This window comes from Pantherophis guttatus, chromosome 5, assembly GCF_059756535.1.
Source record: "Pantherophis guttatus breed Tessera chromosome 5, ASM5975653v1, whole genome shotgun sequence".
In the NCBI taxonomy this organism is placed as follows: domain Eukaryota; kingdom Metazoa; phylum Chordata; class Lepidosauria; order Squamata; family Colubridae; genus Pantherophis; species Pantherophis guttatus.
The window spans coordinates 50,207,284-50,229,566 of NC_142067.1; the positions used below are offsets into that span (position 1 = coordinate 50,207,284).

A 22,283-nucleotide genomic window follows, 5' to 3' on the forward strand; every position below is an offset into this window, starting at 1 on the left:
CTTGTATGATTTAACATGAAATTCAATGGAACAGAAATGTGACTAGGACTAGATTACTTAACTTCAATTTGAATTATATTAAATCCAGATAAGCATGAAAGGTAGATCATGATAACACTGGTCCTGTTAATGGTGAGTTGATATACAATTTGCATTCCAGTGGGACGAGAATATCTAGATCTTAATTTACTCTAACCCTGCTTGGCACTAGCAAGTACAAAGTATATCTTAACATATGCCTTATGATAAACTCAAACTAGCTATTCTTATGAAGATATGATAGAAATTTATATAAAATAAAAACTCTCAATTTCAAAAATTCATAGTTTATTTCTAGTAACATATTATATTGCATAAATACTCTATCTTGTTATATGTCTTTTTTTTAAAAAAGGCGATAACTTAAGAAATTGTTTTAGACAAGAAATATAAAAATAAATACATTCATTACAGTATATGCATTTGTTATCAATTATAATCCTTCTCAGAAGGGAAAAAATTAAGTACTTATAAAGTATGTATCATTTCTAATAGATTTTACTATATACATATGAAGAGACATATTCTCTCATAGTCTATAGCCTAACAAATAACTTTAAATATGCAGATATTGGAAAACTGCTGTGGATGGACCTGCTATCCTGCAGCTTAATCTTCCCTGCTTTACAAGTGATTTCAGCAGTGTAAAGTTGTTGTATGCAATGAGACAACTTAAGGGTCTTCCAGATAGCTTGTGATTGTTAACTCTTGCATTTCCCAACCAGCATAGTATTTGGCTATGTTGTCTGAGCACATCTGGAATTCATTTGGATATGGAAAGCTGTAATAAGAGATGTTCCATTTATAGTGGAATTTTATGTTTGCAAAAGGTCGTATGTAAGCATGTTACTGCTGACCACCATGGCAACTGTTACTGTATGTGAAATGGCAGCTTGTCAGGATTATTTCTTCATGAAGAAACTAGCTTTCATATAAAAATTATGCATGTGTTCCAAAGGTCTGTTAGATTTTGGAACAAATATGGTAAAGGAAAGGGAACAGAGTTAAATGTTGCATAGTTCTTTCTTTCTCCCTAGCTAATATGTGGCTTTGAACTGCAAGGTATGTCTTTAATACATTCTAAAGTTTGGAATTTTAAGCATCCAGGGCTACTTGTTTTGCCTCTCCATGAAAAATATAGTTGAAAAGTCTCTTTAAATACTGTGGGTTTTGTTACATGCGAGGTAGGCAAGACCTGACCAATAATTAAAGAACTGCCTTTTTTCTTCCCCACTTTGATCAGGAAAGGAATTTTATCAGTACCACAATAAAATTTCCAGAAGTTAAAAAAAAATGGTATTCCTGCTAGAATGCAAACGTTTCCTTAAATTTGTTTTGGCCATGGCATACTTTCTGTTTAAATTGTAAAAAACTAAGATTAAGAAATGTGTGTTTCTGAGTTTGCTAGCAACTAAACCAGCATTTTTATCTACTATTCATACTGACATGATTCCTTCCCACTCCACCATGATTTAACACCATCTAATAATATTTGCACTGTCCCATCTGAGTGACTCTATTCTGAATTTCCACACACAAATTACAGTTGCTACCTCTCACTTCAATTTCAGTGCTTTGGTCTGAATATACATACATACGTACATACTTATATATATATATATATAGCTTTAGATTTCTATTATAGTTTAGCTGCAAAGTGTAACATTACAAAAGTCTATTAAATGTTTTGGCTTTTTTGAAAGGTCACAGCTTTCATGTGTCAAAATTGTACCATCAAAGGAAATGCACTTTAATAACCTTTTTTTGAAACCCTTCCCACATGTCTTGGAACACGATGACCAGTTTCCTAGCTGCCATCGTGGGCATGGTGTGTCTGCACATGGTCGTACATCACTAGGCTTGAGTTCTTTTGCACAGTCTGAGGCAGGTCGTCCACTAAGGTCTCTGCATTGTACAGATCTCCTCTGCCAGCCAGTACCACATGACTTAGAACATTCTCCCCATTCTTCAATAATCCATTCAGATAAAACTGTCTCCTTGATTGCATTGAAAGATTCAGTCTTACTGAAAGGCTCCTCAGAAGCCAACTGTGTTGATTTCTTCATAAAATAGGTATATTTGATTTTAGATCGAAATGGACCGCCCACAGTAAGGACCTGTATGGTTAATGGTTCCTTCAGTGGACTGAAGCTACGAATTCTTTCCAGAGAAGCAGATGAACCACTATATCTCAAAACATTTCCTTTATAAATAATATCTTGTTCCATTGTTGTTAGTGTATAGTCACCATTGAGAATATAAGAATCATCAGCTACTTTGATTGCAAGGAAGCTTCCATCTTGCCGAGAACCCCTATGATTTCGTTGCTTCACTTCTATGTTTGTTGCCCCAGCAGGAATCACAACAACATCATGGTAACCAGGTCTACAGGAAAGAAGAAGAGCTATTGTTGAATATCAGCACCTCTTAATTATGAAGGACTCCTATCACGGGCAAGAACTTAGGTTGAATCTTATAATAAAGTAACGTATCTTGATAATTTTGTAACTAAAATAATATACTAACATAAAACCTGCAGTTGATTTACAATATGAAACATTGCTTCCTATACTGATTTCATTAAACAATTCAAATGAAAAAAATGTTCATGGTAACGAGTAGGGTGAAAACACACCTGACATTAGAGAACATTCCTGATACTTTCTTGCAGGTAGATCCATTGCCTCCACAGATGCCACATTTATCAAACTTCTTACTGGATCCTATGACACGATCACATCCTGCTTTTATACATTGCCCTTGAACACAGATTGAAGTGGAATCTGGGCTACATAAAGTTCCATCTACCACCTTTAAAGCAAGGAAGACTTGATTAGAAGTTATACAAAGTTTATCATTAAAATTTTAAAATATTGAACAAAATCCAGTCAGTTAATCTATTTTAAATTTCATTTTAAAATCAAAGAATCCTTGGGATTTGTATATTATGTTAATGTGGGCTATGATATAGTGCCATTATGATTTCATTACGATTTGTGAATCACAGTTTATAGTTTATCTATAAACTATACTTATAAACTTTATTTATAAAGTTTAACTTGTATGAACCTGTTTATTCAATAAATTAAGACCAAAAAATGCCATGGTTTAGCTGAATGTATAAATAAAGACCAAAAGTGAGCAACTGTAGTACACTTTTGACAATCTAATACTATTTCTGAAATTATCTTGTTTTGGAAATGCAAATAAAATCAAAATGGCAAAATAAGATGTCCAGGAGTCATCAAATAAAAAGAAACACACTTCTGAAACATGTTAGACAAAAAACCAGCATGATAGATATATATTATCAATATATTGTTATACATGCAATTACTAAAGAAAACTAATTATGGAAAATATTTCTGAAATTGGAATAGGAATAGATTGATTGCACAACTTGGGAAAACAATTCTGAAATAAAAATTCTGTGTGAACTTGTTGGGAAGGGAAAAAGAAGAAGAATTTTCCACCCAAATTTATAGTTCTCCATACTGCTGAACAAGTATTGTGAGAACATGCAGCAAAATTCAGGTAAGTGCATGCAAAGTGTCTAAAAGGTGATTAAAAAATAATTAACAATTATCTTGTTAAGGTCAACATTTTTCAGAGTGACAAGAAATGGGAATTTTACTAGGTTGGAAAATACAACTCCCAGTAGGTGTCTTTATATCCCCCATGACCAAAACAAGATCTGGATGTTTTAGCTTTTCTATCACCAAAAACTTAATATTTATATATTGATTGATTTGGCCATCCAACTTGCAACAGCAACTCCTGATGGCTTAAAATTGTGTGGAAGCATTAAAAATAGAACTAAAAATACAACTCTTGAAAAAAATAAAACAAACAAATAGTAATCTGTTTTTTTTATTAATTTATTAAGGGTAATGGTTACATTTCACCCCCAACCTAATTATGTTAATATTGCAAATGCCCAATTTGCATTTTGACAGAAAGACAACTCATTTAGCATCTAAAATGGACAGTCTTAACTACTTCAGAAGTGCTTCAAGCTTGAAACACTTGATCACGAAATAATGATTTGGAATTTAAAATAGGATATTTTAAAAGAAATTGAATTAGAAGCATTTTGCACCACCACCTCAGAGATTATCAATCCAATTGATATTTTGTGTGATGAAAAATATCTCTTTAAGGTTTTTAAGCTTTTTATACTTTAAGGTTTTTATACTTGTTTTGTTACTTAACTTCACAATGGAAACCAAATCAGAAGCGTTTGAGTGCTTTTTGGAAGTAAAATGTTTAGTAATTATACTATACATTGCTAGAATACCAAGAATGATCACAGCTGATGGCAGCAAGTGTCCAACCTTGTCTGGATGTAAAATGTTACTTTGCTTATTACAGAAAATGTCATTTATCAATTCTACAAGCAGTCAAAGTTAACAAACACATATAAAGTGTTTGATATATATGATATGCACTTGTACCCACCTTTGGTTGAAGAACAAAAAAATATCCAGTGCCTTTGGCAAGGCAAACCAGCTTGCATCTGTCTTTGGGAGAGACTCCAGCAAATTTAGGTATCCATTCCACTGCAGGGCCAGTTCCAAAAGATTTGGAAATATCATTGTGAGTCTCACATTGTTCCTCTCTGAAAGTTTTGCCTGTAATTGCAAAGACATTGATCAGGCTTAGAAGACTCATGTTTTATTTTATAATTGCATTTATAAAATAATGCAAAACTTACTATTCTCTGGACAATCTTCAACATTACAGGATCTGTACTGCACACGCTTGCCTTCACAATATTTTCCTCCATTCTTTGGAACTGGGCTATCACATTCTCGCACAGAATATTGCACTCCTCCACCACATGTTCTTGAACACTCTCCCCATGGTTCCCATGAGCCCCAGCCTCCATGAACAGGGATCTACAATTTGAAACACAGAAACAAATGTGCACATTAAAACAACTTGAAAAAGCATTTTATAAGAGGAGGGTGGCATAAAATTTAGAAATAGTTATGATCCTATTATTTACGTAACGTGTATTATGACTGTAGTGTTTTAGGCCTGCAAGGTAAAGCAACACCCTTTCATGCCATTCAAAACTAGTGAAGAAAAATAAATCCTATGCACTTCTAGTCATAACTAATACATATTGAATCTAATGAAATTTCTTCTCAATACTCATATACTGGGTATTTCTGATAAATCTGAGGTACAAAATGTTTTCTCATTTGTAGATCATTCCAGGGTAGATCACCAAAACAGATATAATAACTGTTTATTATAACTTATTTGTTATTTTTATTCATTATTGTTAATTACTGAATGGGAAATTAATTTTAAACACTGTTTTGATAACATTTTTCTGCAACAGTCATCAAATGGTACTTCAAAATTTTATTCACTTTATAAAGCTCTTTCCTATATTTTTGTTTTTATTTGATTTTAAATATTACATAAAATTTTAAATGGAAAATTAAAAAAATATTTTGAAATTAAAAATTAAACCTGAGTAACTCAGAATATTTTTCATTTTACTCAACTACAAGCAAACAACGACTTACATCATATAGCTTCTTGTCTGTTTTATTAATGCACTTGCCATTTATGCACCATTTTCCCTCTCCACAACTGGTACCATCTGCCCAAGGAAAATGTTTGGTTTGGCACATAAGCACTCCACCAGAAGTACCAGTACACCACAAAGTTGTACATATGCTAGCGGAATCAGGACAATGTTTGGATTCCTCCCCAAATGTAAATTGGCACTGTCTATTAGCATCATACATTGTGCCAGGAAGATCAGAAGGGAATGGCAATGGCTTGTGAGGTTTGTCCAAGAGACACTCACCTGGAAATAACAAAGAAAAAACATATTGTGACTTTTGACTATTTTTCCTTTAAATATTGTAGTGTCACTCTTTGAAAAATGATAGAAATTAGAATATATTTATTCAAATCTCTGACCCATGAATTCACAGGATAAATTTTAGTCTGTTTCTGGTTTAAATTTAAAGAATGTTTACAAATATAAAGTTATCTGAAGTAAGTTTGGTAGGCCACATAATTCAGCACTGCATATTATTCATTCATTTATTCATTCATCGGATTTATATAACCTTCCATCTCACCCAAGACAATTCTGGTCAATGCATAACAATAGATTAAAAAGTGAGAGTATAAAAACAGCAAATACAAATATAAAAGACTATAATAATAAATATCCAAATAGCCTGAAAACAAACTGGCAACCAATGCAACTGGTCAAGCTCTAATATATATTGTCTAAGGAGCTCATATAACTGATTGTGTCATTGCATTCTATACTGGATACTCTTCAAGGGCAGCTCTATGTACAGCACATTGCAGTAGTGAAAGATGGAAGTGTCTAGGGCAAGAGTGACTATAAACAGGGTCTGCTGATCTAGGAATAGGCACAACTTAGGCTCCAGATGAACCTGTTCAAACACCCTCCTAACCATGACTGCCACCTGCTCCCTGAGAAGGAGTTGTGAATCTAGAAGGACCCTAATATTATGCATTGGATCTGTCTGAAGCTGTGTAACCTCATCCAGCACCATCGTCTCAAATCAGTAGGATCAGTAGAATTTCAGATGAAGCCTATTAGTCCCCTCAGCCTCCAGCATGGGATAAAATATTTATCCCTCCAGCATGGGATAAAATATTCATGGGATTGCTTAATTTGCCAGGAGTAAAGATATACAGTTAGATATACATCACCCTGTGACAATAGATAAGCTTACCCAATGGTCTCATATAGATGTAAAGAAAGAAATGAGAAAACAATGAAACTTATGGCATCCACATAATAACAGCTGAAGGCAGGATATCTCCTCCTTAATTATCATCAACTGGAATCAGCCATGAAGGAAAGTCATAATCCAGCGTAACACTATGCTGCCCATCTCCAGCCATTTAAGCCAATCCAGAATGATAACATGGTTGTTAGTATTGGAAGCTGCCAAAAGGTCAAGTAGGGCAAGGATGGATGCACTGCTCCCATCTCACCCATGCTAAAAATCATCCATAAGTATGTTCAATGCCATTTTTGTCCCACACCTGGCTCTGAATCCTAACTGGAAAGGACCAGATAATCCACTTCCTCCAATGCTCTCTGAAGCTGTTCCACAACCACCTTCTCTATCATCTTCCTCCCAAAAGGGGAGGTGAGATACTGGACAAAAATTGTCCAGTATATATTCAGTAGCAGCATATGAGGAGGGTCTCCTCCTTTCATTATTATTGAAAGCTTCTCTTCAAAGTTGACACTTAACTGGACACTTACGTGTTTTATCACTTTAGAAATGCTAGAAACAAATATTGGAATTGGTAACCTATTAATGCTTACCAGGAAGATTTTGATAGTTCATTACAAACATTAAATTGCCACTTATGTTTGAACATAAGCAAGTGGCAAGCTTTATCACTTAGGCATTTTATTTCCATTCTGTTAGACCAATGCTTCCAGGAAAGAGATCATTATGGAAAGATTTGGAAAAGTGTGAATAGTCATTTGTCCAGGATCCAATAAGGTCTCCTGCCTAGGCAAGAGGTTGGACTAGAAGACTTCCAAGGTCCCTTTCAATCCTATGATTCTAAGTTAGAGCCTTCTAATATTTAGTGATTCAGCCATTTATATGCGAATTATTATTATGGTCTAACAGTTGTATTACTCTTTCCCATGAAGCTATGATTCACTTCTTCTAGACTAAAATAAATTTCTTGGGACAGAGCCACATGATATCTTATTTGTGTGGCTGCAATTTAATGTTATTCTAACTGAATTGGAAATACTTGAAATATTTTAATGCAATTTTTTTTTTAAATTTGATTTCTATGCCACCCTTCTCCGGAGACTCAGGGCGGCTTACAATGCGTTAAGCAATAGCCTTCATACTTTTGTATATTTATACAAAGTCAGCTTATTGCCCCACAAACTGGGTCCTCATTTCACCTACCTTAGAAAGGATGGAAGGCTGAGTCAACCTTGAGCCTTGGAGAGATTCGAACCAGCAGTAAATTGCAGGCAGCTGTGTTAATAACAGGGTGCGTAGACCACTGTACTATCAAGGCTATCAATTAATTCTAATATTAAAATTCAGCATCTTGAATGGAATTCAGTTAGAAATATAAGCAGCATGTTTAAAACTTACCATGACCATTATCCAAAAAGGTAGTTATCATGTATGCACTGCATGGAGACCACGGATGGCTTCGATCCAAGTTGGAAAGCATAGATGCCATCATGTGAGAATCCCTATTTATACCATTAATACCGGTACACTGCTTTGCATCATCATGTGGCATATTAAACACATGGCCTTTAAAAAGAAGAGAAAAAAGCGATGAACTCATCACATATTAAAACTTGCAGTATGGTGGGAACTTACCAGTTGGGCTTATCATTGCTATGTAACACCACCATTAGTTAATATTTTATTCTGAGTTCTATTCAAGCCATTGATTGTCATCTATTTATATGGTTTGAGGCCCTGGTACCTTTGATGCCTTCTATCTCAGATAGGTTAAGCTTATCTAAAACGAATAAGCAAGGAAATCCTGCTGAAGTCCCTCAATCATCATGCTAAATATCTCACTTTTGGATGGTCTCTTTCCATGGAATATTTTGGTCCATAAGTGGCCCTTACTTTCATGGGAGTTTTGGAAGTTTGTCAAGAGTGGCTTTTTTGGAGGACCGTGAGACTAATTCTGGTTTGAGTGTGACATGACAATATTTGTTTGAAGCTATTATTGTCCTACTGTTGATTGTTATATAGAATAGAATAATAGAGTTGGAAGGGACATTGGAGGTCTTCTAGTCCAACCCCCTGCTTAGGCAGGAATTATTATGTAATACATTGTATAATATTATGTAATTGCATTGTAAACTACTAAATAATTTACTGCATTATCACAATAATATCGCAATAGCACTTAGACTTAAATACTGCTTCATGGTGCTTTACAGCACTCTCTAAGCGGTTTACCCCTGCTTAGGTAAGATTGTTGCCTCCAACAATCTGGGTCCTCATTTCACCGACCTCGGAAGGATGGAAGGCTGAGTCAACCTTGAGCCTGGTGAGATTTGATCTGCCAAACTGCTGGCAGCTGGTGATCAGCAGAAGTAGCCTGCAGTACTGCACTCTAACCACTGCGCCATCGCGGCTCATAATATTGTATGTTTATTTTTATTTTAAGCACTGAGTTTTTATGCTGGCTTGTAAGAACTGATATCAAAAACTAAAGCTAATGTTCTTCTTTTATTCCATATGTTAATTTAAAGATTTTTCATTTTTTTGAGTCTGAACTCAAACTGTGGTTTATAAATCATATATACAGGTTTCAACTTAACACACAAAATTTGTGTGGGTGTATTTTAAAAATCTCAGCCACTTCTTTCCCACTGAAACCTGAATGAATTTACTTTTTGCCATTGAAAAAATATCACTTTACAATATTCAGTAGTCATTTTCACATATACTGAGAAACTTTAGCTCATAGTTTTGTCCCAATGTTGGTAAAACCTGGACTTCTGATGGTTTATACTATAAGTGGAATATACCTGAATGATGATGCATTAAAAAAAAAAAAACACCTCTGGGACATTCTGGGATAGTGTTTCTCAACTTCAAAATTTTTAAGATATGTGGACTTCAAATCCCAGAATTCCCCAGCCAGTTTTGCTGAGGTTGAGAATCACTGTTTAGGAGAAAGGTTTTTCCTCGATCTAGATTTCATACATTTGAAATTTTATTACACAATGACTGAAGCCAATACTTTTGTCTGACGTGGCAAAGCCTAGGCACCATGGTGAGAACTAGACCACGGTAACTGCAAGAAACAACTGATTTAAAGCCTTAACTGCAGACCAATATGATAAGGCATATTTTTAAAACAAATAAGCTTGCCACAAATTTCCCCTGAATTTCAATTACCTAATTCATGAGTGGTTGTAAAAGCAGCTTGCAAGCCATCATCTTCTATGACAGAGCAACTGCGGTTTGGATCACAAGCAGTTCCCACATCAGCCATCCCAAGAGTGTCACATGTTTTGGCACCACAGAGATCCTATAAAAAGAAAATATGTACTTTCATTATTAATTGGGTCAGGAGCTTGTTTGACAGAATGAAATTATTTTGGCAATATGCCTTTTCATAATGGAAAGAGCGTAACAGTCTTCAAAAAAAAATGTCATTCAATATGGAATGAGTATTAGGAACAGATGATGATGATGACTGCAGTATCATTACAACCATGTTACAACAGATATTTGGTGTACTATTTCTATGAATTAGTTAAGAAAACTATTTCATTATCTCACATTTTAAATAACAAGAGTCTCTACTCAATTTTTACAACTATTTGTCAAGGGAGAGACTTGAAACATCTTCGGAATGCTTGAAAGAAATTGGATGTTCATGGTCATGTAATAATAAAGCTTCCTGATCAAACACTCAATAAATATTTTTGTTCATTTTTCCATGAGGAACACTATTAAAATTGCAACCAATTAAATTTATGGCATCAGCTCATTCCAAGAACCCACACTTTTGACACACTCTTTGAAATATTTCAAATTTAAAAATGTAAAAGTAAAAGAAGTATTTTTGAATCTATTGATTGAAGAAAGTTCAAGCTACATTAACTGGAACCTATAAATATCCAGTCTTTCCCGTATTTCGCCTTACCTGTCTGGTAAAAAGAATTGCAGTATCATAGTGTTCTGCGTGCCGGTCACTGGGAGGATTATGTTGCTTCTGCCAGTTACAAAAATTCCTTAAAGTGAGAGCAGCATTTGAAGATACATCAGGCCCCTTCTGTTCATCATAGATGACCATTATTTTCACCACCACCAAATTAATAGGGTTCCGGATACTGGGATGCTTGTACATTCTACTAGCCACAGACAGGAGTGTGAGAAGGTAGTGCTTCAGTCCACTGCCATGGAACTCTGCCATAGATTGGTCTGCTACAAGCAAAGTTTCCACATAGCGGGGGCTCGACACAAATCTTTTCTTCCTTATATGTCTATTTTCTATATTAAAAAAAAAAGCAAAATGTAAGAAATATATATTACCAGTATTTCCCAACAGTATTTATACAATTGGCAAATCATAATCATCAACCACTGCCAAGCCAGAATAGGAATCACAAAGATTATCTAAACAGCCCATTCTTTTTGATCCATTTTAAATAAAACTTTAAAAAAAAAACAACTAAAAAATATTAATGAATGTTAACCCTACTACAAAGGGTTAAATCCTCAGACTGCCTATTAAGAAATATTTCCATTGAGGATTTTCAACATGAATCATTTGCTGCTGTCAATACATTTTCACAGCCATCTTCCTTAAATATTAAAATTACTGAAATGAAAGACTTTGCCTGGATCTGATCCAACATTTCCCAAGGGTATGGAAAGGGAAATACTCCCACTTTCTTTCTCCAGTTTCCAGTTCCTGTTTAGTAATCAAATAGAAAGGAGTTTCAACTTGCTGCAACTAAAAGTACTTCAGTTATGTAGGTGCCCCATTGTCTGGGTCTGGCAAGGTTTATGCCTAGCCATGCCTAGCCTGAAGTTGGACAGGAGTTCTTCAGGGACATCATTTGATTGGGAACTTAAAAAAAAATCATCCTGGAAGAATGGGAGTAGTAAACCACTTCTATTTGGCTGTTGAGGTAACTACACAAATGTGTTCATGAATTAATCAAGAATACAGTTCAACTTGAAAGAGACTTCTCTGTTAAAAAGGAATTACAGTACTTGAAAGATATGCTTTCCCATAAAAAAACATGTTTGTTGTCACATACAAATCCTATATAGTAATATCTTATGTTTATAGCTACATGGGAAGCCAAATACAATAATAAACAGTTGATTTCAAGAGGATCTGAGAGTGGACTGTCCTTGAATCAGCACCAAATAGCATAATCTAGATGAGGTTCAGCATAAAGATCTTCAGAACTGTCTGTTCCGAGATTGGTAAATATTGCACATCTTTAATTGCAAGTATTCTGCAAGCTAGTATCCTACAAATATTTATTTCAATTCCAAGGCAGAAGGGCTAATGGCTATCAATTCTGGAAGCTGAAATCCAATATATATATATAGAAGGCATCAGATTAAAGAAACATAATAGATCTAAAACATAACATTGTGGAAATTACAATATGAAATAATAGAGAAAATCCTCTTAGGATATTCAATTAGGCCTAGATTCTAGCTACTGATTCTCACCAATGGAACTGAAAGTAATTAGAGAGCAGAAATAACTCCAGATTTCCCAATTAAGATATCAGCCTAAATTTTAGTGAAACATACCATGAAATTGATTAGAAATTGCATACTTAATATATCTGATATATTTTTATTTATAAATTACAACCTAATCCCAAAGCTTGATAATGTAAGCCCCAAGCAATTCCCAAATCCCAAACTTGCTTGATAATGTAAACCCCAAGCAATTCCACAGAATGTACTCCAAAACTAACATAAATATGTTGCACATTCAGTGTAAGATTACAGACATTAATTTAAGGGGAGGGGGGGTTGTCCATTGCATTAAGAATATATGCACTTTTTATTTTATCAATTTTTTCAGGAAGTGAGTACAGCATTGTAAACCTAGACATGCAAACCAAGTTTTAACTGAATTGCTCTTTGCCTGACAATATAACAATTGTAGAATCTTATGTATTCTTTCTTTTGCTGCATTTAAATTCAGTGGAATTCTAAGTAGATATTAAATGTTCAGCCAGAAAATATATCCCTTTGATTGCAAGGGTATTTCATGTTACTTTTAAACAGCTATACGTTTCAGTATTCACACTATCGAAGTTTGATTTGACAAACTAAACCATAAACCAGCTAATCATATTACAGTTTACCATGAATCCAGACCATATATATGAAACACTGCACCATTTGAATCCAGATTACTAGGTGAATTCAGTAAGCCATGCGAAACAAATTCAGACACACATTTTCCATGTAGGGCATTCTTGTTTTGATTACATTTTCCTTAATGCATAGGTATTATAAACTCATTTATTAGGTGCATCTCACAAAATACAGATCCAGAACCACCACTTTGGAGTAGATATGCACAAGCTGTCATCAACCAGTAACCTCCGAAATGTTTGTTACAAAATGTCTTTCACTAATCGTCCTATGTCAAATACTATTTAGCCTAAGGCAGTCTCACACCCCAGATTTCTCCACTTTTAAGTATCTTCCTGCGTTTATAGAGAAACGTTAATCCCACGTGTCTCAAAGGTGCTTTTTCTTCAGCTCTGAAGAAGCTTCTTGGATGAGAAGCGAAACGTCTTCAAAGAATAACAAAAAAGTCCAGTTGCCTCTTGAAAAAGCACCTTTGCGACAACTACGGCATGGATGAGTGAGAATCTCCACAGTTAATCCCACGTATTTAACCGGATTTGCTCCCATTCATAAATTCTTAACCTGGGACTATTGGGAAATTCTGTCCATTGCAATCAAATTATTCGACTCCCTCCAAATAGCTGGATTCGAGAAGTCGCTAATTTAACGTAGATACCCTGAATCAATAATACCTCCCCTAATCTCACCACTTTCCAATTTGAAAAGCCATGAAATTCAGATCAATGTACTACTTTTTTTTTAACGCCTCCATTTATGACCTCAGCTTTTAGAGTGGCCAATAGCAGCATGTCGAAACGTGATTTTTGGACCATTCCGAACGCATTGAAAACTGTGCGTCTGGGGCGCATGCGTGCCCCGCAGCATCGTCACTGCTGCTCCTAAGAGCTAAGCTCCTTGCTCGGACAAGGGCGACGAAGAGGTGCGGTGCAGGGAGAGTAGTAATACCTGCGCGGGTCGCGTAGTCCGCCTGCTGCTTTTCCCCTCGGTGCCGCCGCCCTTTGGAGGCCGAAGTTTCGCTGGAGTCGGGCACCTCGCACTTAGTACCGCTGACACGGGGGACGGGGCTCCGCCGAGAACGGCTCAGGAGGTGGAGCTGTGGCTGCTCCCCTCCTGGAGCCTGGGAGACGTTGGCCGGCTGAATGAGATATTCTGAGCCGCGCAGGTAGAAGGCGCCGCGGATTCCCCCGCAGAGGCTGAGCGCTGCGGCCGAGGCTGGATCCCCATTGACCGTGCCGGAATAGAAGCAGCTGGCTAAGTTCGCTCCGAGCGCTTGGTGGGCCTCCTCTTCCTCCCTCCGGCCTTGGGGGCGGCTGCCAACATATTGGAACGTCAGAGCCGGAGCTAAAAAGCTGTCGTCGGGCTTCAGCTCCAAACTGAAGCGCTCGCCAAAGGCGTCCAAGCGATAGAACTGCTCGCCGGCCGCTCGCTGCCGCCCGACAAAATCCACTTTCACGGGCACCACCAGCTCCTCCTCTCGGGGCGAAGAAGAGCCGCCTCGAGCACCCAGCGAGAGCAACAGCGTGCTCAGCGCCAGGCATGCCTTCGCTCCCTTCATGCTGCACCGCAGCTCGCGAGGCGATAGAGAGGAAAAGAAAACAAGAATTACGATGAGGAGATGAGTTTTGAAAACGTTGAAAATGGCAAGCAAATGGCGCCTTAGCAGCACCGGGCAGAATGTCTGTCGAACCCTTTAGAGCGGAGCCTAAATGCGCTGCTTGTAACGGCCTAGGCGGATAAGAGCGCTGTAGGGCTCCTTCCGCGCCCTGAGTTCACCGGCAAAGTCCTGAAGGAGAACTAGAGATAAGCGAGCCTCGGCTGTTCGCCTCGGATATGGGAGCGAAGGCAACGCGCGCTTGCACTTATAAGGAGAACGTCCAGCCCTCCCCTTACCCCCCCCCCCCCTCTGTCGTGGAGGCGGGAATCGGCTTGAGCTCATTTGTGCGTATCAGCGCGGCAACGGTGCCCCTGCCCGCCTCTCTTCTGGCGATCAGCCGTAGACTGCCCGAAGCTGGCGCGCGGGGGGGGGGGAATAGCTGTTCGGTTTTACCCGCTCGCGCTACTATTCCCCCAAAACTACCCTGCCTGGCAGTTCTTTTACTCTCCCCCGCCCCCCCCCCCCGGCACAGCTCACGCTCCTCTGCAACTCAAGTTTTCCGCGTAGGAGCTGCTGCGGTTTCTTTTTCCAGGAGAGGGAGATTTCCTTGAATCCCTTCCATCCAGTTCTGTGCCAGATCCCTTTTCCTTCCACCGCCCTGACTATTCCAAGCCCTTTTGAGAGCCAAGGTTTTTAGGACAGCAGAGCACGAATGAAAAGGGTACGAGATATTTTACACGTTAGGTGGACGTTGTACGTTTCGGGAAAGGTTTCTAAAACTAAGGCCATAGTAGCACAATTGCTCAATATACATCAGTGATAAAACAGGTGAACGTGAGGGCACTGCATGCCCTGCATTCATAGGTATCCACCCACATGAAGTGACTTTCTATTGTGTTCATCTCACCTAGAAGAAAGCACTGGGGAATCAAGGCACAATATTTACACCTTTCCGTTTTGGACCTAAAAACAAAGCTCTTATTATTTGGTTCCAAGAAACTTACTAGTTTAAAAGAATAGCATGTACTCAAGAGACCTTGATTAGTTGTAAGCAGAAAGTTACCTCTAGGTTATTTTCCTTTATAGTTCTAATTGCACCTACTGTACTATATTGGCCTGCATGTATATAGACTTACATACCCATACAATTGGAAACATATATTCTTTTTAGGTAACTTAAGCAGAAACATTTGTGTAGGTACAGTTTTCCAAATGAGCTCTAGTAGTACAGCTAATCCATTTAATTCTTTGTATGCATCATGCTTGGGATTTCTGTTTTGATTGCATGGTTTCTGCATTCCCCCATCCCAGTTAAGATAGGCTTCTAGAGACTTAGGATAAAGACTCTTCCCCCAGACAGTCTGGAATAAGTAATGCTTTGGTTCCAAAGTTTTATATTGCATCATCTGTACATGAGAGTAATATTCATAGTGGTTTTTTTTTTCATTTGGCCTTTGTACAAAGACCACGTTTCACTGTTGCCATCTGCCTGTAGGGATTTGCTCCCTAGTTCCAAAGGCCATGGCTATTCTTGCATCACAGTTGAATATATATATAGGGGCGTTTTTGTTGTATAATTAGTATTTCCTGCATGGGTATTTTTGTTATAAATCAGTCTTTCATGCAATAATCATCTATCTTCCATTCTTTCATTATAATTCTTTTTCCATCACTTTAACAGTGTTTTCCTTCCTCCCAAAAATCTGCACTATATTAAAAACCCTTTGACTGAACATCTCAATTGTCAAGCTTTTCTCTCAGTTTTATTTCATTAGATACAAGTTTTGTTCATCTGTTATTTTTGCTTATTACTTGTTGGACAAGAATAATATATTTAAGCAAAATCTAGAGGATTATTAGCTTTTTTTATCCACTGAGCCACACAGCATTAATGGGAGAAATTAGAATTATTTCATAATGTATATTTATATCAGCACAAACATTTCGAATATAAGAATGCTGGATTTATTCCTTCCAAAAATGTTTGTTAGCAAACATTAAAAATTCTGTGTAATGTCTAAGAAAAGAGAAATAGAATTTTATTTCAAATTTGAATGTCTCATTTTTATTTTCCTAGAGCCACCTATAAAATTGTGAGTTTTGATTAGAACAAATATTTTTTGTGTTAATTTATTAATTTGGAAAAATGGTGAAACCCACTCCTGTTATTTTTGCTTGAAAGTAGTACCTTGAATTCTGTAGGATATTATCCAAAATGAATAAAGATGGTTTTCAGTGGTTACATAAGCATACCTTAATATGAAGCAAATCTTTTCAAGCTTGGTGCCCAGCTCCTAGCAAATATCCTACTAACTGAACCAATGTATATAGATTTTCCTTAAAAAGGTATTTTACAACTTAAAATTACTAGCATTAGTATATCTTTAGTTTCAATCTAATTATCTATCTCCCTATTGAAAATTCAGCAAACTAGCTACTTATCAAATACTTTATGATCATGTGTACCCTATCTAACCTCAATACTATACTGATAGTTTAAAAAATACAGACCACCTTAAAACTATTTTGAAATTAAAATATTTTTTTCCACCAGATGGCACTCAAAGCATTAAAAACCATGAGTTTCCTAATGTTTTACAACTATGAACACTTCTTTTGGAAGTGTTAATATTTTTCTTATCTGAAAACCGCTTAGAGAGGGCTGTAAAGCACTGAAGTGGTATATATGTCTAAGTGCTATTGCTATTGCTATCAGTATTTTGCAAAAAAAAAGTGAATATATGTATATTATCTAAGAAACTATAAAATGAATGAAAATACTGATACATTTTTGGTATTAAAATACTAAATGTTATGTAAGCATGAAATCAAGATCCAATTAAATCAGAATATACTTATAATACATATATAGGTAAGGATTATGCTATAAATTACCTGGTACATGAGGCATATTTTTATAAATTTGGTAACCAGCCTATGGCTGGACTGTCTAATAAACTGAGATTGTGCTGTTAAAGGAGCTTTCTTCATAATTAAACTAGTAACAAATGAAGCCATGCTTAAGCTTCATTGAAATCTGTAGGATTTAAATCATGATTTAAAAACAATTGGTTATGGTAGGAATAATAGACAACTAACAGAACACACAGTTTTGTTATGTCACTGCCCCAAAGCAAGTCCTGTTGAATTCCAGTTCATTTACTTCCAGGTAGATATACCTGTAGTTGTAATTCAGTGTATCCTACTTTTTAAAATAGAAAATAGTGACAAATAGTATACCATAAATCATGTTTAACATATATTAATTGTGTTCAAATATTATGCTAAGCGAGAGTTAAGGAGTCATACTAATTAGTGCAATCTGCAAACCCACTATTGTTTGGACTGAGAATAGTACTGATTGAGTCAGTTACATCCAAGATGGAAAAATTTGTACACATAGTTGTTCATTTATTTTTTTTTATTAAAAAGTTTTATCAAATATTACAACAATTTTTCCCCATCCCTCCTTCCCCCTTCTCTCCTCCACCCACCCCCCATCCCCCGTCTCCCTCCAACCCCCTCCCCCCACCCCGGACTTCCCAGAGCAAATACAGGGTATAACATTTAACAAACATAAACTAAAGTATGCTAACTTTCTGTAGGCTCTTAATTCCCTCTAGCTCTTTAACTCCCCTTTCAACTAACAAAACATAATTCAAAAAAAAAAAGTTGGTTTCATTCATAAGCTATTTGAAGCTTTTTAGTCCGATATTTGTTTTGAATATAGTCAATCCATCTTTTCCATTCCAATATATATCTTTCATTTGAATGGTCCTTCAAATACGCTGAAATTTTGTCCATCTCTGCTAAGTTCACTACTTTTAGTGTCCATTCTTCAATAGTAGACAAGTCTTCCTTCTTCCAATACTGCACCACCAAAAGTCTGGCTGCTGTTATTAAATTTAAAATCAACTTAGTCTCTATAACAGTACAATCTGTAATTATACCTAACAAAAAGAACTGTGGAGTAAATTTTATCTTCTTTTTGAGAATATTTTGAATAATCCACCATATTTTTATCCAAAATGCCTTAATTTTTTTACATGTCCACCATACATGATAATATGTGGCATCATCACATTCACATCTCCAACACTTAGGTTGCACACTTGGATACATACAGGCTAGCTTTTTAGGATCTAGATGCCATCTATAAAACATTTTATAAAAATTCTCTCTTAAGTTTTGGGCTTGCATAAACTTCACATTTCTAACCCATATTTTTTCCCACGTTTCCATCATTATTGGTCCTTCAATATTTTGTGCCCACTTTATCATACAGTCCTTAATTAACTCCGTTTCTGAATGTATTTCTACCAATGCATTATACAACCTTTTTATATGCATTTGACTTTGATCTCTAATCTGTTTTACCAAGTTCTCCTCATTTTGCAAAATACCAATTTTCTGATCTTCAGATATATGGAACGCTTCACGAATTTGCGTGTCATCCTTGCGCAGGGGCCCTGCTAATCTTCTCTATTGTTCCAATTTTAGTATATGTGCTGCCGAAGCGAGCACGTCACATAGTTGTTCATTTAGTTGCAATGTTGCAAGAGAAACTTTTGAAACCATTGTTCAGTCAAACCATCTCATGAAGAGTTTTGGAGGAAATAAGGATATTTTCCCCCACATTAAGTGGCTTTATAAATTAACCCATAACTCTGAGTTCCTGAGGGATGTCTGAAATACACTGGAAAGTTTATGAAATAATTTGCATGCAGTTGGATTCCCTTATGTTCTTCCTATGCTATTAATGCTTGCTAGTTCTAGAATTGTATACACAATTCTAATTCTGCTGATAAAATTCAAACCACCATGAAGAAATGTGTAGACAGTAAAAAAAATTATTGAAGCATTCTCACTTTTTAATCTGTATACCCATTTCAAAACATGCTGAACATGTTAAAGTTAGCAATTGAAATTATTTTATTTTTAAAAAATAGAAAAATAAGTGAAGTTTGTGATCTAAACCACTAGATGGCTCACTAACTTCAGGAAAATAATCACTGTAATGAATTAATGTTTTAAAATATTCATATGGATTGTACTACCACAGTAATGTAGAATTTTGCAAATTTCATATTGATATGTTGCATGGGTTTACAAATCTGGATTGTCTTGAGAAGATACTGTTTATTGAATGGTAATAGTTGTTTATTGCTGCATAAATGAAGTATTAATACATTCCATGAAATCAGAAAGTACAAGTAAATTATCAATATCTATAAATAATGCTTGAAATTGATATATAGTCCAGTCCAAAGACTCATACAATGCAGAATAACTTATATGACAATTTTTACTATTTTGTCTAGGTTAGTTAGATAATGAAACATCTATAGATCATTGCTAAGGCTCTGAGTGTCAAAGGGAGTTTGCACTGCTGTTTTATAAGACTTATGATCCTCTAGTGCAGGGGTGTCAAACTCGGCCCGGGGGGCTGGATTTGGCCCACAGGGTGCTTAGATGTGGCCCGCAGGGCCATTCTGGAAACAGCAAAGGACTGGCCGTGGTGCTTCTGCCAGTTAAAACAGCTCGTGAGGGCCATGTGCGGCCCTCCCAAGCTCCATTTTCACTGGCGGAGGGTTGGAGGAGGCCATTGCAGCCAAAAATGGAACTCAGGAGCCCGTTTTTGCTGGCAGAGTGCTCGGGCCACCACAGGTGCCCCCAACACGAGTGATGTCGAGCTGGCCATGCCCACCTCGGCCCCTCGAGGTCAAACACAACCCTGATGCGGCCCTCTATGAAATCAAGTTTGACACCCCTGCTCTAGTGCCTTGTCTGGTCAAATGCAAGGGGTATGGCTCATACATGATTGCAATCCCATAAAGAAGATTATTTAGCTTCACCTCAAACATTTTGTTTCTTGTGACAAATAAGTGGAACATCTCTCCATTTCATATAAAAAATTCATATAAAAGCTGATTAGAGTGATAAAATCCTACTTTGGCATTCATGACTGCATTGATGAGGTGACGTGCCTTGTAGCTTACCTTACATTTATTTATTTATTAAAGTTGCCATTGAACTGCAAGATGGATGATATATAAATTTAATAAATAAATAAATGTAAGGTAAGCTACAAGACACTTCACAGCCCAACCTTCCAAACTTTAGGACAGCTTGGCAGGCCTACAAAGTACTGGCTAAATGATCCACCTAGCTCTGCCTAATGATAAGGCTGACTAATGATTAGCCTCATCTCATGAATATATACAGAAATAAGCTAAACTGTTTTCCTGACTCAAGTTTGCCAACATATAATTTCAGCATGAATAAGATAAAGAGTATGGTAATTTAGTACCAGATCAAGATAATGATCACATTTGGAGTCTGTCTGTTACATATATACAATAAGAACATGCATATTTGTAACAATTTACAATTGCTTAATGGCATAGATTTAGGTTGTTTAATTTATTACACTGTTTCTTATTAATTTAGTAGACTGTTGGTCAGTTATCTGTTTCAGGAAAGTCACTGGTAGATTTGTCTGAAAACTATGGCAATTATGTACAGCTCAGGGTTGTGTTTAACCTAAACTAAAAGCTTCTGGAAGTCAGTGGGAAGAGGAAGTATTCCATTCTTCTGGGTTTTTCATGGCATTTTCGCTACTAGAAAGAAATAAGTTGTCATCTTTGGAATGTAGTCTAACTGGTTTTCTTGTCTTCCTTTCCTAGTACAATTTAATTGCAAATAATCTGACCATTGCAAATGAAACATTCCCTTTCTTTTCTCCTGATCATACAAGCTGATTCTTGACTGAGAACTGCATCTTCAGAGTTTTCAGATTTATTTGTTTGCTTGTGTAATTTATATGGCTTCCCATTTCACTTCCATGATTCCAGGCAACTTAGAAAGTTAAAAACAAAAACAATTAAAAAAAATAACAAAAAACAGGAGAAATCGCTAAAACATTAAAAGCAATACAAACTATAATAAGCAACATCAATTCGCCTAGCAATACAAGCAGTTTTAAAAAATCTTGCAAGCAATGTATCACAAAATATCTTCTTTCACTTTAATTTTTTGAGCATGCCACAGCTTAATAACAAATGGATAAGAAATTTAAAATAAAAGTAGCCATAATACTATTATGTCTTGCCCTTCATGCTCCCTTAGAAAATGCAGATTAAGATTCCTTCCTCCTGACACTTGTAGCATAGCTTTTTGAAAACATGCACTTTGGAAACTAGATCTTTGATACATCTGAAAGTGTCTTTGGTTTAGACAACATTTTTGAATTTACAATGAAGGAGTTACCCACTACCAGAAATATCCCAATTGCTCTATCACTTGCTGCATTCTGGGTTCTTTGCTCTTGGCCTTGAGTCTCTCCTTGTCTAGTATAAAGAGAATTCCTTGAGACTTCAGGAGCATTTTCATTTTGAATTATGGGTGGGAGAATTCCCATCCTTCCAGCTTCTCCACAGCCTGAAACTTTCCTTCGAGCTATATCTAAAAAGTTTTTGCTTTCCCGCCTTCTAATCCAATGGTTCTCAACCTTTTCTTCACCATGGGCCCCCTTAAATACCTTTGGTGGCCACAGACCCCCAAGACTTAACTCAAGATTTAAGTCATAACCTTTCTTCAAGCCTTTGCAGACATCGTGATGACATCATGCCCCCCCCCCCAGGGTCTGCAGACTACAGGTTGAGAACCACTGCTCTAATCTTCATTTAGCTGATCAGAAGCCACAGCCTTTGCTTTATGGCACTTCTTCATATCATACTTAATTCTATTGA

General features: G+C 36.4%; 1 protein-coding gene and 1 non-coding gene across 2 annotated transcripts; both read right to left on the minus strand.

The window, feature by feature from the left end:
* Window positions 1-310: 310 nt before the first annotated feature.
* ADAMTS1 (ADAM metallopeptidase with thrombospondin type 1 motif 1) lies at window positions 311-16,817 on the minus strand. Its single transcript, XM_034428316.2, has 9 exons — window positions 13,884-16,817; window positions 10,726-11,072; window positions 9,972-10,104; window positions 8,190-8,357; window positions 5,580-5,866; window positions 4,754-4,937; window positions 4,498-4,670; window positions 2,675-2,850; window positions 311-2,424 (listed from the first exon to the last, which is right to left on the minus strand). Exons 1-9 carry the CDS (start codon window positions 14,491-14,493, stop codon window positions 1,686-1,688), a joined length of 2,817 nt encoding a protein of 938 aa, XP_034284207.2. The 5' UTR covers window positions 14,494-16,817; the 3' UTR covers window positions 311-1,685.
* A 2,134-nt stretch (window positions 16,818-18,951) lies between these two features.
* LOC117657648 (U6 spliceosomal RNA) lies at window positions 18,952-19,056 on the minus strand. Its single transcript, XR_004589164.2, has one exon. It is a non-coding gene; the product is annotated as a U6 spliceosomal RNA (small nuclear RNA).
* Window positions 19,057-22,283: the final 3,227 nt, after the last annotated feature.